We start from the raw sequence: 18,542 nt of genomic DNA, 5'->3' as shown, positions 1-18,542 counted from the left end.
TTTATCTTTGATGTAAATGTCCTTAAGTGTGTGAAAACAACAGATTCCATTTTACAAATTTATGCTGAGGTTATTTTATCCATCCATCAGCTCCCCTAGTAATTTTTGGCTGTTATGAATTAATGTAGTTCTAGTCTTGTGTCATGCGGAGCCAGGCATAACTTCCTTTGAACTTTCCCCGATGAGTGAAAAGTGCTCCGGTATGTTGCAGTCAAAGCGATTTCTCCAAAAAAATGACTGTGCTCAAATTGAGCATCTACATAGCAGTCACACTCAAGGTAAAATTCCATGGCTGGAGCACTCACTCCCCTGGAATGCACTTAATTTTCCCCAGGAAAGTAAGCAAGTGAGAATTCTTCCCTCAAAACTCTCACTGAGCACAGGGGCAGGCACCTACCTAGCCTGTTCTTGGCCTCCCTGAATAGTGTTGTCAAATGAGCACACTGTAGGGGCCAAGATGATTGTCTGAGCAAACATCTTGGGTAGGGGGGCTTCCACACACCCATCAGCCCTGGTGGATCATCCCCCTTCCTTTTCTCACTTGGATTTGTTATTTTTTCAAATATGTATGCATTATTAATTCTAATCAGTGTGTCCTTGTTTAATGTCGCCTACTTTTCTAGAAAAGTATCACTTTTTTACCCAAAAAATCAGTATCATCTATATGCCTTGCATGTAAGAGAAGAGAAGATTTAAGAAGCATTTGGTCATGCAAAGTCATTTGAAGATGGATTTTTATGCTTTAACCAGTTATCACCAATCTAAGGTGTAGTGAGCAACAAATGAAATTTAATTTCAATGCTGAGTTTTGGAATAAAAAATGAATTTCCTGCAGTAATGTTTACGAAAAATTTTACCCCCTTTTCCATCTCAAACTTAGGGAAGGCCTACTCTGTTGGGAATCCCTGAAACTTTCGAATCCTGTCATCTTTAATTATTTAACCAGTATCATAGTTGAGAAATCACTTTTGCTCCTGGAAAGAAGGGAAAATTTTGGTTGCCATGAAACTGTGCTTCAATAGTACCTTTAATGATTTTATTTTTCAGGAGAAAGTTATTGGCTTTCATGTCCTGGGACCAAATGCAGGTGAAATCACTCAAGGATTCGCTCTTGCCCTGAAGCTTGGAGCTACCAAGTCTGACTTTGACAATTTAGTAGGCATTCATCCAACATGTGCGGAGGTAATTTGTTTTTTATTTGCTTTATTCGCTGATGGTTCATTTGTTTTGTGAAGTAGAAGCAATTATAAGTTAATAACTTTCAGTTATTGCTATCCATGTGCAAGTACTTGTTATGTTACGTTCATATTTTGGTTTATTTATATGGTTTATGCCTTGCTCAGAAATTTTGACGTTTAAGTCAGTGGATTGAACTCACAATAATTTTGTGGAAACTGTTGATCCTGTTGAGGAATATGGTACCTGTTGAGGTGGGGAAGGGGAAATGAAGGCTGTAGGAAAGGGACAGGTGATTGATTTGGGAGACAGTCCAGGGAAGTCATAGGTAGATAAAGGAATGGTGAGTCAAATAATTGTCAAGGCTCATCTGCACTTGAAGTAGTTACTGGTGAATACTTGGAATTGGGAATGAGTCAGGTCAATTCTTGTTTCAACCATATATAGACCTTCGTTTCAAGATCAGGACCAGATTCATTAGCAAAAAGAAACTGTGCTGAAGTAATTTGTTCAAGAGCCAATTTGAAAAGTTCTCTTGAGCACAATTTACAAATTTAAATAGTAATGTTCTGGATCTAATCTCTTGTGGCATAACTTGATGTGGTATTTTAGGCTCTTATATAATAACCCAAGAAACTTATTGATGGTTTTTGAAAGTTGTTCAATGAAAATGAAACGCTTGATTTGTGAGTGAGAACCAAATGGGAATTAAAACCAGCAAAACAGTGGCACCAACCCATCATACTAATTTGTACTTCTAATCCAATAGATACATGGAAAGATAAGAGCAACATAAATACAATACCATTTTCTTTGCTATGCAATGTCATTTCCTTAGAATATCTCTGGTAAGCTTATCGCATGATGGATTTTTTTCAGGTCTTTACAACTATGTTCATAACCAAATCCTCTGGAATAAGTGTGGAGAAGAAGTCTTGCTGAAGTTAAAGTATGCTATTTTTGCTGTTTACCTGAGGAAGTTTTCTTTCTTGGTAGTATAGCAGCAAAATAGCAACAACTGAAGGATATGAAGTGCAAGAGCTCTTGTGGCAATAATGATGACCCCACTTAAAACCTTGATGGAGGGTGGAGTCTGATGTTTTGCATGAATTGTCCTCGAAAGTCATCACTGGTAGAATTTCAAGGTATCACTGGGAGAAAACATTGTGAAAATATTTAAATTTCAGTATTATTGATCACTATGTCAGGATAATTTATCCATGCTTCATATTGTGTTAGAAAATGTGTTGTTTTTGATTTTGTACAACTTATTGCATTGTTTTCATTTGCATTTTTTCCTTGCAGATGTTTGATGTTATGCTCCAGTGAATAAAATTATTAATTTTGGTACTTAGGTCATGAAAGTAATGCTTTTAAATGAGTTTATAATTCAATATTGGAATCATGTAATTGGTTTCAATATTTTTCTCAGTGTGTTTCAAGCTAGGAAATGTCATGCCTCGTTTTGGCCTAGTTCTTCTCATTTTCTCTACCTTTAGAGGGTTTAATTGAATCTATCTTTCAATCATGGAGTTGAATGAAGTTTATAGAATTAACTTCAGTTTTTACTGTTGTGTGTGCCTTTGAACTGAAAGAGTAATCCGGAAATAATGATACTTCAGAAAATTTTTGGCAATGATGCTATAGTTACCCTTTGAAATCATTACTCTATGCCTTGAATTTGATTGCAGATTGTTTTCCTCTTGGAAAGTAGTCGTAGAATTGTTTGTATTCTAAATTTTTACCTTTGTAAATGCCTGGTTGAATATTATTTTATCAAATATGAAATTAAATTTATAATGACATTCACTTATGATGTAATTTCCCTCATTAACCCACTGATTTCTCTCAAGACTTGTATATCATAGGAATATATCAAGCATATATTGTATCCAATTTTTCCTGCTGCACCCTCATTGCCCTTCCTACATTCCTAAGTAATCAGAGTAAGTGTTGATTCATTTCTCGGAGTATTCTTTTTGGCTTTCAGTAGTTTGCAGAGAGAAAATAGTAGTTTTTCCGCCAAAAATTTCCAGTATTTTCCTTTCATAAAGTTAGGAAAAGTCTTAAAATGACTTGCTTTTAGTCGTGTTTACACTTAATTGGCAACTGTTGAAAGTGTCGACAGCAGTCAAAATGACCGCCGTGGCAGTTCTACTGTTAAGGACTACACTATTGCATTGAAGTGGGTTGAAAATTCTGCTGTGCCAACATTATTGTCATGCTATGGAATGAAATTTTGTGTCGATGGGTGATCTAATTATGAGTCGGGAAAAATATAATTCTCTTAACATAATGCTCGCAAGAAATGTGAAATGCTCAGCTGGCCGTGATGCATGTATTACTTTGGCACTCATGTTTTGGTAAAGAAATACTTACGGCTTTGTTTTTTTATTGCTAATTCAATAATGCTCTTTGTATATGATTGTTTATGCTAAGTAAGGGAAAGAGAGATAACTTGGTAGGGCATTGGGCAGTTGTGCTGTTTTGTCTCAAGAGACTCAAACTTTTAAAAATCTGCTGATGGCGGTTACCTCAAATCGTAATATTGTGCGTGTTAAAATATGACAGTTTTAGCATGAGGAAGTGATCAAAAAAGGGGTCATCAGAGACAACAGGAACAGAGCATGAAGGAAATGTTTTTTTGATGGTTAATATTTAGGCTGAATTCAAGCACCAGCTGGCGTACCACAATCAGATGAGGCACTTTTGATTACCGTAGTAAATGTTGAAATATATTCATGATACAAGTGACTTTGATTGACGTATCACCATGAGTAAACTTATGTTAAATATAACTTCACCTCAACAATTGTCATACTGTAGAAAGATACTCAATATGCAGAGTTATTTTTTGGGTTTTGTTGTGTCCTGTACCTGGTGGTGGTAGAGCTTCTGTCATGCTGTAAACATCCTTAGGCCAAGCTGAAGTGCCTACAGAATTGTAGGATTTGATGCATGGAGGTTCACTATAGAGAGGTTTTAGCAATACACGCCATTTTTTTCATATCCTTTGGAAATGAAAGGCATTACGTACTGTCTTTTAAACCATTATACAGTAGACTCCCGATTATCCGGGCTAATGATGGGGAGGGACGGCACGAATAATCTGAAAACACGGATAACCCAAACATCAACTCCAATGTCTTGTAATGATCATAATTTACGTAAAACAAACAATATATTATTATTTATGCCGTTATTCTGCTTTATTAGCGTGCTTCCCGGACTCAATGAGAGCTTTCTTCGCCAGTTCGCGATCTTTTTAGCGGCAATAACATGAATGTACTCGTATTATTAATGCTTCATGTAAGGCCCGGTTTCGAAAACCACACCTTCGTGGGTGTGTGATCGCGGATACAGAAAAGTGATTTGCGCGAATGCTTCAAAACGACTGCTCGACGTCGGAAACTACATTGTCAGGCACCACGCCACGCAGTCGCGTCTCGTACAAGTTGCCCGGGTTGCATCTGCTGCGGGACGTGTATCCGTGATCACGGAGTGCGTTCGCGCACTGATAGGCTTGGAAAACACGAAATCGGTGCTCCCTTGAATGCGGCTAGCGCGCGATCGCTTCCGTTTTACGAACGGGATTCTGACGGAAATGATAAGCCTGGTGTATCCTAGCATTAATGCAGTAATTCCGATGATTTTGGATCCGATTTAAGTTTTTTTATAAGATTGCGGAAAAAATTGTTAAGAGAGTTAAAATCATGCACGGATAATCCGCAACCCGGATAAACCGCAACCCGGATAAACCGCAGCCGGATAATCGGGAGTCTGCTGTATTTATGCGTTTAAATAAACATGCATGGATTAGTGAACATATATTTATTATTTAATGATAACACAAAGCAAGTGCTATCACGTGATTTTTACCATGATTGGAGAGAAAACGATGTGATATCTCTTAGTTCATCAGTCACTTAAAATGATAACGATAGTTTGATATCTTTTCTCTTATTTACTGTTAGGTATGCTCTCATATAGAACAAAATGGCCATAACTTATGGTTAACGTGAAAATTACAGCATTTTAAAGGTGTAAAAGAAAAAAATAAGCATGAAACATTTATTGCTGAAAATGTTATTCCATGTACGTAATCGCGGCTGCATTAATGGTCTCTAGTTGTCTCGGTCTAATTTGCGAAGGTAGTTAGGCAGTCTTGGGGGTGTCTCCTTGGCATGATAAGTGGAGGTTTTATGAGAGGTTCACTGCAAAGAGATTTGTGTATAAAATTACATCTAAATCTGACGGGACCGTAGGGGTGGTATGAAGTATGGAGGTTTATGATGTAAAGAGGTTCACTACAAAAGAGGTTTTACTGTAGTTGGTTTTCTCAAGCACTCATTAAGTTTGTGATGGGTAAAAATGGCTAATGCCAACAAGAAATGTTTGATTCACTCTCATCAGAGTGAAAATTTTTGAACGCTGCGAATTTTCATGACACCATAATTAAATAAGCTATGCAAAGGAGAGTTTTTTGCAGTAATATTTATTTATAATTAATGCAATTAAAAGCGCCCAGGACTAAACAGGAACTTGGTCAATGGCTAAGACCTACAGTCCTGGGTATATTTAAGAAAATACAACTTGTAACAAACAACAAATTTTGATGCAGTACATATGAAAAACTTTTTATCATCCCTTTGAGGTTTTCACGTTATCACACTTTAATGCAAAAGTTAATTCAGTCAGTCTCTCCGAATACAAAATATTGAAGAGACACAATCTAAGTCCCAAATTATTGATTGAAGTCTACTGAAAAAAATAGTGATGACCTAACATCAAAATCCTCAAGTAAAGCAGTTAAATATAACATATCACATGCATCACAAATAACTTAAAATATATAACATTGAATCTCAAGTTAAATAACATTCTTGCAACACAAGCAATACTTCGTATTTTACATGCAACGACTAGATTTCACTAAACACTAGGAATAAAAAATAGAATACTCTTTGATAAAGGAGTACCTATAACATCAAATTCAGGCATTAAATGACAAATTTTGGCCTGTTAAATCTCTTAAAATCATTGAACTCCATGAAATGGAAACACATGCAACATTGGAACACATAAATTACTTAACCGGAAAACTCATATTGTAAGCCTGCCATTCTCATTGTTGATGGCTGCCCAAAAACAGAAAGTAAAAAGCATTAAGGCACGCAGTACATGTAATGTACTAGTACATGCTGCAGATACAATTGTAATAGTTTATAAACTTCTCGATTAAAAATACTGGTTCTGATAGTCCAAGAGCATACTAGAAGTTTCCTAAGAGGTTGATTTCTTCTCTCCACATTTCTTCCCGTTTCCGAACGAGCGTAGAATGAAACCCAGGGGGAAAAGGTGTTGCTTCTGTCCATCCCACAGATGTCTGTGCTCTTGTTCGACAGCTTCCCCATTGATCTGGTAAATATAGAAGTGCCATGATCATAAAAAGAAGAACAGAAAGGAAAAACAATATACATTAAAACACATGTGCATATTAACTGTATTTTCAGCCCAAAGCCCCTCCATATGGGTAGTTAATTAACCTTTTCCCTACGAATTTTCTGTTGCTAAAGGATAAAGGCTGGGTTTTCAGGGCTTTAACTTTTCGAAGCAAAAGGCTGAAGGCCGTGTTTTCACGGTTTTGTGGTCAAGCATGCCAAGTGGGTCTCAACCGCCATTAGGGTCCCTCGGCGCGAGAGGTCCAACCCTTTCCAATTGTCCGTGTGGGGATTATCTCGGCCCATTCCGGCTCTGTGTCCTACTCAAGGAAGGTGCTCATGGTCACTTATTTGTTTATAAGTTAGATTAAATAAAAACGTACATGTTGCATCTATTGAAAATCAATGCCGAGAATTACATTCCGGATGTTTTGCTGATAGGCTCCAAATTTTAAACGGAACTCTAGCGTTCCGTTTAAAACTTTAGCGTTCATATTAACCGCGTTCATCATCACCTAGAACAAATTTTGGAGATGCTAAGGTTAGATGTTTAATTGTTATTTTTAAAACTTACTAGCAAATTCATAGGAGGGTTATTGTAATGATTTACATCTAAAGATATACGTTACTCTGTTTGCCACATTCTAAGTGTACATTTGCGGAGAAATTCTATGAAGTATCCGATTTAACTCCTATGAAAAAAAGCCCTCGTAATGTAATAAAATATGATCCTCTCAGTTCTTTGTCATGAGCTAAAATTACAGCGACTATTTTTAATAACCTCTTATCAACCTTTGAATACAAACGTATTATAAATTAATTTCGCTATAAATACTAATTAATGCATATCCTAAAAATTCTTAAATTTAATGTGCAATTAAGGAATGTTTTACGTAGACACATGTTGTGAGAAGCATTCTATACCATTGCAGGAAAGAGCACTGCTCTACCTAGGTAATTACTCTCATATCTTGGTTCTCTGGTCAGGTTACATTTATGTGGTCTGCCCTGAGCACCTCACAGGCTTACTTCGGAACACATTAGCGCATTAATTTTTTCTTGGAAAAACTTATTACCCTCCAACTGGCACATCTAAGAGTAGATTGGTGCAAGTAGCCTCCTCCTGAAATTTGTGGAAGAAAATTACCTCACTCTTCTCGGAATAACTCATTTTCTTTTCAAAATTTTCTTGACATGTATTCAAATATGGCCGTTAACTCTCTGTACCCATTCCGCTACCTATAAAAGGGATGGTTTCTGTGGAACCCTGCTGTGCGATGCAGCCCATAACATGAATAGAGAGAGAACTGCTCTATCCAGGTGATTACTTTCATATGGTAACAATTAAAAAAAATTAAAATCGCACTAGTAACAATAAACTGACCGCAAAAGTATGCCGCGATGGGCTGCCTTCAGGAAAAGGGTCGAGGATTATATTTGCCCAGTTGCCGAGGAAAGGGTCAGGCACCCTGCTAGGAAAGGTCATTAAGTGGAGGAAGCGACTACCTGGACAGTCCCAAGCCGAGAAACAACTCCGTACAGGGCGAAAAAGAAATGCTGAAACCCTTATTGGTTAACAAATAATGTAGAGGTATTTAAAATACATAATAGTTTTTTTCAGAATGTAAATGAATTTGTTTTGCCAATATTTACTGTTTCCTAGTTGCTTGACAAGGCATAGCTCCACAAAATCAATTATTGGGGAGAATGCTACGTGCTGCATAGATTGTACACCCTGAAATGCCTTCAATTCCACTCACAATATGCAGTGGTCAGACTTTGAATTTTTTTATTCTGCTTAAAATGAACAAAATAGATACCAGCAATTATAGGGATACTATCAAAAATGCAGATTCCTATGCACACAGAAAAGGATGGGGGGAGAGAAGGGGCAGCTGTCCCGCTAGATGACTGCCTGCCTGTGCTGCCTTAGCAGTGGGAAATGAGCCAAGCTTATTGAGGGCAAAGGGACTAAGTGAGGAGGTATGGGTAAAGATGGGCTATTTGCTTCTGTGGCCTAAACAAGAAGATAATGGTAAGCTACCAAAGACAACCATGGACTCTCAGTCGAATCAAAAAGAGACGTTTTCTCAAAACGGGCCAAGTTTTTGTCCTGCTTTGGATGGGACAACTAGGTTATAGTGATTCGGCATCAATGCAACAGAATGATGAATGCAAATAACTCATATTTTGATTCACTTTCACTGGAATATGTCAGTTGAATGAATTATGGTAGTTGAATAATATAGGAAAGTTAGATTGTGTTTCTAAATTGATTTGAAGCCCCCATTTCTCTCCTCAATATTTTGAGCTATTAATTATTTATACGAAACTAAAATTATAACTTTCACACACATTACTATCACTTCGCACATATCACAGATATATTTATCATCACTGGTTAACAATCTTAAAAATAGTTTGATGCAGCTCTCCACTCTATTCTCATATCAGCTAATCTTGTCACACCTACGCATTTCTTCTCTACCACATCGCAGTTAACATGAAAACTATAAAATAAATATCACTATCCATTCCAAGGCTGTCATTGAAACAAGCTCAGAAATACTGTAGTACTAATACTATAGTATTCAGAGGAAACTTAAATGATTGTATGTAATTGTTTCTTCAGCAAGAAATAATTCCAGCCAGATACTCAGAATAGTGGTGCCCTGAAAGCTCATCAACCAGACCAATAATGCTTTAGGGATTAATTATTGTTTACCCATGAAATAAAGGGAAACACATTGAAGTTACATAACTGCTTCTGCTTGGAATAGAAGGGAGGGAGTCTCGTGAGAACATTGGTCTGACATTGAAGAATGAGGGATGCATATCACATATGGTTAGTTTGATTCATCATTTTTATCTAGGAAGGATTTTATCTCAATTACCAAACAGTAATACACATTAAATGAAATATGCATATGACATGCAGGCTATTCATAATTGCAAATTGCTCTAAAGAACTGTTTACATGATACATTAAGACTAGAGATGGGTCAAAAAGAACCGAACTGCCAAAACGAACTATGTATTTACTGAAATGAAGCGGTTTGAAAATGAACAGTTCTCTAAAACTCTCTGTTCACTGTTCATATCTACACAGTAGTGATGGGCAAAGTCGATCATTTTAGTGATTCAATCATTTTGACTCGAGTCACATAAGTGATTCAATCAATTGATTCAATCACTATGATCGAAAAGACTCAAATCAAGATTCAATCACTATGATCGAAAAGACTCAAAGGAGTCATGATTGAAAAGACTCAAAAGGAATCATGATCGAAAAGACTCAAAAGGAATCAAGATCGAAAAGACTCAATCAATGGATGTAATAAATCACTTCGAATAATCGAATAAATACTGCCTCATCTGCGAAGAGCATTGGTAACGCTGATTGCTATCCATATTATCATTTCATATACTATTTTAATTGTGAATACCTAGATGACTAAATTAGATTGCAAAAATGAAGGAAGCAGTGTCATGAAAATATTTGGGAAGGCGAAACTGCCACAGTTTCTTAACACTAATAAAATAATTTCTAACTATAGTTGATCAAAATATAACACAAAATACACCACACACTATGCATGAATCTGATCTGCAGGATAATTTTATGAACGGCACAATAAAATATAACCAGCTTCTACTTCCTAACGTTCTCCTACAGGAGTCATCTTAATATTTTCCTTTTACGTGTATTGGTGTTATTAATACTGATAACTGCTGGAAAACATTTAAGAAAAAGATTACACAAGTATTCAGTTCTTCATAACATAGTATTTAATTTTATCACAACTATTTCTGCCCTGACGAAAAGAGATTAAGCATCGGTCGTTCCAAATTTTGAATCAAACCGGAAACCGAGATGATTGATATGAAACCGGAAGTCGGAGTGATTGATGATTGATGATCGACTTGTTTAACGAAATGAATCATGAGTCATTTGATTCACCTAGTGATTCAATCTTTTTGATCGAATCGTTCATGATCGACCCATCACTACTACACAGCAAAAGCGCAGTGTTTTCGGTCTGACAGGTATGCTCACCGAGAGGTTTTTTGAACTGCAGCTTACTCCAGCAAGTGCGTAGTGGTCACCACAGATGGCAGTTATGATGCAGACCATCCAAGGCCACTGAAGTGCATCATAGACGACCGAGCCCCTCCCCTTCCTTCTCTATCATTCCCCTCCGTCAACAAACATGAACAACATGGCTGCTGAACGGTTCGAACTATTGTTCAAAATATTAGATTCCTTTTAGCCGTTATTTTTCTCAGCGTATTCTTTTCTTGGAGGGCATTCTTTTTTCAAAGGGTATTCTTTTTTGGAGGGTATTCATTCCTCGGAGGGCATTTAAATATGTTACAGAAATCCATAGGTGTAACATATTGTACTATTTTTAACATTCTACCAAAAGTACTAATTTAGCAATGAAACTGATTAAAATTTACAATATAATGCATGCTATTATTGACAGTTAATTGCATCATTAGATTGGATAGATACCTGACACAGGCTGTAACGAAGAGAAAAAATCAATATCTTACTGAGGAGTCTAAGAGAGAGATTCACAAATGATGTTTATACTAAAAATATGTATAAAGAACTGTTAGCTGTGTATGAAAGTCTAAATTGCTCATAAGAGAATCATTTAAAAAACTTTTCTTGTGCTAAACACGCAAATAACATCAGACACTGGGTTGATAAATATTAGTTCTGGCTTATTCTACATGTGGAAAGCAGATGTTGTCCTGCAAACGGGCAACCAAGTAAAGGCCTGGGACAGAATTTGCTTGAAATAACTATGACAAGTTGCACAAACCAAATGATACCACACTAAGCTTTCACTTACTCTAAACATCCGATAAACAGTATTTTCTACCTGAATGACCCAGACTGTTCACCATGAACAGATATTTTGAACTGCTCTTGTTACTGAACAGGTTAAAAGTGAACGGTTCATCAAAATGAACAGTTAACCCCACCTCTAATTAAGACACATGTGTTAAAGTCTGATTGCATGGAGTGGACAGTAATGGAACATGTAGGAATGCATGAATCAAATTAGGACAAATTCTATTTTTATTCATTCACACAAGTTGAGTGGTCACATCGTGTATTTTGGTGTTCATTCTCATGTTCCTACATTAGGATATTAACTTGATTGAGCTAAAGTACCGTATAAACAGGGCTTAAATATTTAATTTTGCACCCTTGTCATTAACATGAAAAAATTTAGAAGTCAAAATCATGTAAGTGGTTGCAATTTTATACATGCTTTACCAAATTTGAAATTCCACTACCTATCATTTAAGTAAAATATTTAATGGCCTTTCACTTAGTTTTTGAATTTTCATCCTGTGTTACTGATATTAGCCACACAACATGTGTAACATGTAGATTTATACATTTGACTTAAATCTTTATCAGCATAGTTTTCTGTACCATTGAAAAACACCTTAGCCACTATGAGTGGGTTTCTAAATGACACACCAAACGTTTCATCCCAGAGTTTACTGAGCATATTTGAGACACAGAGAATGAATGAGAGGGAACACCATTTCCTCTTTCTCTGTCTTCAAGTTAAGAGGAGGAAGTGGTAGGAATTGATAATGCAACAGCGGGAACCTCCCTGCAGATGCCACCCTCAGCTCCAAACTCCAGCGTCACTCTACCCCTTTCCACCTTCAACTGAGTATACACATCCACCCACCTCATAAAATGCTACCCAGACGATGGCTCTACTTCCATGTTGGAACTCTTTAATTTAAATTATGTTATTTTTCATTATGAATGATGTGAAAAGGTTGCCACACTTGTCAAAGTTTGTGATAATGAGCATTCAGATGGTGTTTTCACGAGACCTCTTAGTGTGCAGTGATATGCGTATATTAGCATGCAATTTCTTTTCTTCAAGCATCAGATTCTGGCATTGAGACATGAATACCTTCAGAATCATATGTTCATGACACTCATGAACTCCCACACATTAAATTACCAAATAACCTGGGACCTTTGGCAATACACACCAAAATTTTACATCACTCTTATTTGGAAACTAATGTCTCTACCATGAAAATCCTCAAGGATATCTTTCCTGGACAACTTATTCCTGAGATTTATCCATACCACCTTATAGGAAAGCATAAATCCTATGAAATAATTCCTCACTGAAATGATTGGGATATCGGAAATTACACGTCAAAGGGAAATGAAAAACAATAGCTGTCCTTCGACAGCACGCATGCACATGGGCATACCCAGAAGGGGAGGCAGCTGCCCTAGAAGCGAAAATAAATTTAGTTCAAAACAAAAGTTATGAACAAATTTTCCTTATGAAGAAAAATGGTATTAGTATAAGACATGGAACTAAAATAAAAATCATTTTCTTTTTCAAGCAAATAATTATAACAATTAATAAATTGCTGTCATAATTTCCTTAAAATTTTGGTTTCATTAAACTTTTCTGTGCAAAAAAGTAACAACTTGAACAACCACAGCTAATTTTGCCCCCTCCACCCCCCGTTTTGATTCTGGGTACGCCCATGCGCATGCATAAATATGCATAGCATTATCATTTTGTGAGGTGAAGATTATTTATTTTGAGTCATTTCAAGACAGGGCTGTCTCTTCCCAGTCAACACAGGAGTCGTGATGAGGTCATATAAGAGGTCGTACGTGAGACCTCTTTTAGACTCGACTCTAGGAGGTCTTAAAGAGGTCTTCACGGCTCATGCTGTGTGACTCTTGTTCGACTCGACTAGTAGTAGGTCTAAAGGTCTGGTTACACGGATATTTACACGTACAAGTTAATGTACGAGTGCATTTCCCAAATAATGAGGGTGAACTTGCCTCTGAACGTAAGACATTAAAAAAAATAGAGGACGTATAATGTCTTTGAGATATACTAAATTGAGGAGACATTTATAGACCAAAGATTGGACCAATGGATTATAAAGTACATTTTTTTCTTAATTCTCCACCATTCCAACGGTGTGGGTATATTTCTCCTGTATTCTTATTTCCCCTGTAACTTCGTAATTCCGCGCGGAATAAATTTAAAATGGCGGTATTGCGAAAATACGAACGGAAAGTTACACCATAGTTACACAATCGGCCCCCTTGTGGTAGACCACAGAAACGACACATTCAGTTGTTAGTTGGCGTGGGCGCGTGGGTTTCCTTGTGATTCGGTGTGTTTGTTTTGCGACTCGGCTTCTTGTATTATTTGACCTCTGCTTCGTTTGGACTTTGCTCTCCTGTTTTGTCTACTTTTTTAACTGGAAACTTTTCTCTAAATGGTTATTTCTATTGAGTAGGTTAATGTTTTGGTATTTTTATACCTCTCCCTAGTGTGTTTGAATGTGTAGCTACTCTATTTCCTTTTTAATAACAAAGAAGATTGGTTTCTTTCACTGCTTTTTTCCAGTAATATTCATGGTCAGTAAGTTTTAGAACAACGGAATTACTATATTATTAACAGACGGTACTGTGGTCTCCCGGGGGTTATATAGGCAACCCGGCGTATTATGAATCGATTTTAGCGCCATCTTTCGGTATAATTAAGCGATGATAGATCGTAGTTCTACCATCAATCAACAGATGGCGCCCCCTTCGCAGCTACGGTCTTATAGGAGTCTTACGGGACCTCATGCAGGAGGTCTTTAGGAGTCTTACGTGACATCGTTCATGACTCTTGTATGATTGCATAAGACCTCATAAAGACCTCCTCATGAGGCATTTGAGACCGTGTCATAAGACTCATACAAATTTGTATGAGCTCTTTAAGACTTCACATAGGACTCATGTGTGTTGACTGGGTTTTAATTCAGGAGTCTGAGGTAATTTTGTCCTTTCCTCACCCCTTCCTTGCCTGGCGTAGGTGAGAGTGCCTTGAGCAAAAGCATTCCTTTCCCATCCCTTCTAGATGGATCTATTTCTAGAGTATTACGTACCGTAGCTAGAATGAGTGCATAGGTCTTTGAACAAAAAAGCATAAATGCATAGTTAAAGTAGGCAATGCCATTATAGCTTTTTTTCATTTAACAGAATCCACAAGAATCCTTGGGCATGATTTGAGCATAATTGAATTACTAAATTTGAAATAAGATTGAAAATACATGAGTGAGTAGGTATTAGTAAGCTAAGTTGTATTAAATAGCAGTGGTGTCCTAGCAACCAATTGAAAGAATATGTACATTGGCTAGAACACCTTGTTTCTTCAAAGCTCGACAATAAACTAGCAGACACTCACCAACGTTTATTTGGATTCTGTAGAATCACCTGACATGATGTAGAATGATTTAACATGTGGATATGCATTTCGGAAAATTGCTGCCTTCCTCAACTCCTTTTCTACAGGAAACTTGCGGGGCTGCTTCCTCTTTGGCTTGCCCACCGAAGTGTCTTGGTTCTTAATGGTTCATGTAGAGATTAAGCAAAAAAAGAAATAAATGATTGGATCCTAAATTTAATATCTTGTGCATCAATTTAACCACCAACCTGAAAATCTATCTCTTGGAATAAATGGATTAATGACAACCTACAACCTACCATTATTTTCGGCTGAGTACAGAGAACCAGTTCATAAAAGAACACCATGTAACCTTAGGGGAAATTAGAACAAAGAACTTTTTCGGATTATTGACACGGGACTAATGTCGTTTTACGTGAAATGGCTCCCCACAGTGGCCTCCTCCTCAGATCTATGAAATTTGCTACCATGCCTCGACAGTTGCAAAGTTGAGGCCTTTCATCTGGCAAAGATATCATGTTTGGGCTGCAGATTCTAAATCAACAAACTTACCAAACTGGCTGCTGTCACCTGTCTTCCACATCTGCAATGTAACTCAACAGTGTTTTCGATATTTTGCTGTGGATCTGCAGAAAGTCCTATTCTATCTGCAAATAGATATGCGACTAGCTCGCACGGCAAACGAATTTCTCCGGGAGTATCGTCCTCTGAATCTGAATCGGTGACTGTATCCCCAGCTCCTCCCTTCAATTAAAAAAACATAAGATATGGATAAAATATTGTAATGGAATTCATCCAAACATCAACCAAATTTCTTGCTAGTCTTTTTTGTTAGAATAAGTCTACTTTTATTTTTTAATGTGGCTATCAGCTTTTGTGGAGGCATTATGAATATTGACATCATTGACTGCTGGATGAGTAATATTCTTGTAGTTTTTGAAGTAACATGTTCACACCCTACTGCTTCAGCGTGTCCGGATTTTAAAAGTAACTTACTTGCACAAAGCGGTCTGAGACATTTTGATGCCTGGAGTACTTTTTTCTGTAGGGCTCTTACTCCTTCCAGCATCTCAGGTCGACAGGGGGGTACGCAATCCTTCAAATGAAACTGGGGTTTTATGGGATCTCGTTTAACAAAAAATATCAAACATGAATCGCGTACACCGAAAGATTTAGCAATATTGAAATGGTGGCATGAGAACTTGCGTCGGAAGACCAAGTCCAAGTTCATCGTAAATATGTTCCTATTTTTTGGGGATCAAAGTGGCGAACATGGTCCATGGTGGTGAACAACCGCTCCTCCCTCTTCCCCCTCAATCCGCCACTTCCGCCTTCTTTTTTTTCCGAGAGCCTGGGCCCCGTTTGGGCGGCCCAACTCACAGGAGTACGAGCTGGCATTGCGCTGGCTACGATAAATATTTTGGCCCAATTTAATGTTACATTAATTCTAATGCTTTTCAACTCTTTCATCATCAACCAACAACGGAGTTTTTGAGCTCCTTTAATTGTATTTCTTATAAATGCGTGCCTTTACGTCTCTATAGCGCCCAAAGTGAACACTTGAGCAACGTTCTTAATTTGCTTTCTAAATACTCGTATTATGTTTGCTTTTGAGCTAAAATACAGTTTGAAATCCAAGGCGTGAGTTTTAAATAGCATTTTCAGACAAAAAATAAGACGTCGTGCATACAGACCACGGGAAATTAATTTTGTGTGGACACAGCGTATCAATTACGAAGAAAAATTCAACCTGATCGTATATATAGTTCAAATACTTTCATCACAAATTGTTATCTTCGACCAAAGTTTAATTTAGCGTAATTTACCTATAATTCATATAAGATTCCAATCAGGTCCTAAATAATTTTCTAATCGGCATTGACTTTTTATAAGTATTTTGGCAAAAAAATCTACTCACCATTTTAGTAGTTGTATATTTGGTTCGTACGTATAGTCTTCTTATTGGTAGGTAACCTTAAAACAAATAGAGAAATTGCATTCGTCAACAACACATTATGATAATAGGTAGAACAAAACCTACGATATCTTAAGCGAGTAAATATTATTCCTGTCCGTTGCCGGCGCTATAAAGCCAAAGGTGCAGGTGCTCGAAATGCTGTTAAGTATCACAATATCCATCATTGCAGTTGGTTTCAAATTATTTATCAAGTTCAAACCTAAAAATCCTCAGTATCACTTGCAGGATGTGTATGCTACCTACTGCGAACGGCACAGACAATCAACTGACGCTCTCGTTGTGTAAGGCCGCTGTTTACATTTCGCGCAACAATGCATAAGCATTTCGTACTACCCCCATAGGAGCAATCTAATGAATGGCTATGGACAGTAAATAAAGATCGACTAAACTAAAGCAATTTCTATGCATAGTTATATGGCGCGGCTGTGTATTTATGAAATGTTGATGAATAATTGATGCTGACACGAGAAGTTCTGCGGCACTTGATGAAGTAAGAACTCTTCCCTTCAAACATGGGTATTCGTTTTACATATTTTGTAGCAGATTTTATGATTGCTGTAGTGCCAAAGCTTTTTCTTGATTCTGACTCCCATCAAGTTTGCCAAGTATACTTTGCAACCTTTCTAGAGGCTTGCGAATAAAACCAACAGGTCGACGTGAGAAATCTGAATCCTGATGTAGAATCTTTTTTTCCCTGCAGCAAATCTTCGGCCGATTCCCTCCTGCCGATTACTACCAGGTGATCAATATTGGTCGAAAATGTATGGGAATTCTAGTTCTCGCGGTATTTAGGCAAACCATGAGGTGTGACAAATATTAGCGTAGAAAATGTGCTGCCCAGGGCGGCCCTTGAGTTTGGCGCCCCTGGGGCCCCACAGTGCTGCCCACAGCAGGCGGTGAAGCTTCAATTTGTGCTTTCGGGACAAATCGCCCTCTCATTCCTGCCACACACGCCACTGTTTATAAGGATAACAGCAAATTGGTAAAGACGGCGCAGAATTTGATGAGGTTTCGATTGATGATCGATGATTAGTGAGAATCAATTTTGATATTACACCCGCGGGTGTATATTACATCGCGATAGTTTGCTCGCAGTACGAAAGGCGGATCCTGGTAGAAGAATTTCTTAGTCTCTTATTTATACACGAACGAAAATGCTATTACCCTGCCTGGGCAATATTTTTTCTTCCCGAGTGAATTTCAATGCTGAATTGTAGTCCGCGATTCTGTGAAGAGCTGTTACCATGAGGTTATAAATAGGCGATTTTTCATTTTTATTACCGCGCCGTACTTGTAAGTTTGTAAGTAAGTTCACGAAATCCGCCTGATTTTTCACAAAAATGTTCAACTCTTGGGGTAGCATTATCGATCTATTTCTTGTATGTGATTTGGTCGACTATTTGAGGAAACATATAGTTATCGACAATCGTCAAAGAAGAGGTTGCGCTAAGTTAGTGGCCCCCTCAATGGATGCATCGCGAGGTGTCTTCACAACAAATTCCGGGAGAGGTTGAAGCCCCCATGTCCATAGGCGGATCCAGGGGGGGGGGGGGGCACGGGGGCACGTGCCCCCCCAGACCCTTAAAAATATGCTAGATTTTAATACGGTCCCATTATCATTTCGTTCGTTTTGTATAACAAGGTATCCTTGTGCCCCCCCCTGAACAAAATCCTGGATACGGC

The 18,542-nt window shown here is 37.6% G+C and overlaps 1 protein-coding gene and 1 long non-coding RNA gene across 3 annotated transcripts in view; one reads left to right on the top strand and one right to left on the bottom strand.

Moving 5' to 3' along the window:
* LOC124171103 (thioredoxin reductase SEP1-like) overlaps positions 1 to 2,985 on the top strand; it is a 63,694-nt gene extending 60,709 nt beyond the window's left edge. Inside the window, exons 9-10 of the mRNA XM_046550245.1 lie at positions 1,048 to 1,182; positions 2,056 to 2,985. Of these exons, the coding sequence (XP_046406201.1) occupies positions 1,048 to 1,182; positions 2,056 to 2,118 (198 nt within the window). The 3' untranslated portion in view covers positions 2,119 to 2,985. The remainder of the gene's footprint in view (positions 1 to 1,047; positions 1,183 to 2,055) is intronic.
* Positions 2,986 to 6,341: 3,356 nt separating this feature from the next.
* LOC124171748 lies at positions 6,342 to 17,141 on the bottom strand. Of its 2 annotated transcripts, XR_006867948.1 has the most exons (5): positions 17,059 to 17,141; positions 16,800 to 16,855; positions 15,434 to 15,625; positions 14,882 to 15,040; positions 6,342 to 6,594 (listed from the first exon to the last, which is right to left on the bottom strand). It is a non-coding gene; the product is annotated as an uncharacterized LOC124171748 (long non-coding RNA). The 2 variants fall into 2 exon arrangements; XR_006867947.1 differs by lacking the exons at positions 16,800 to 16,855; positions 17,059 to 17,141 and adding an exon at positions 15,878 to 16,382.
* Between the last annotated feature and the right edge of the window lie 1,401 nt (positions 17,142 to 18,542).

This window comes from Ischnura elegans, chromosome X (genome assembly GCF_921293095.1).
Source record: "Ischnura elegans chromosome X, ioIscEleg1.1, whole genome shotgun sequence".
NCBI lineage: Eukaryota > Metazoa > Arthropoda > Insecta > Odonata > Coenagrionidae > Ischnura > Ischnura elegans.
The sequence above is the reverse complement of the archived record's forward strand: the minus strand, read 5'-3'. Positions and strand labels throughout refer to the sequence as shown.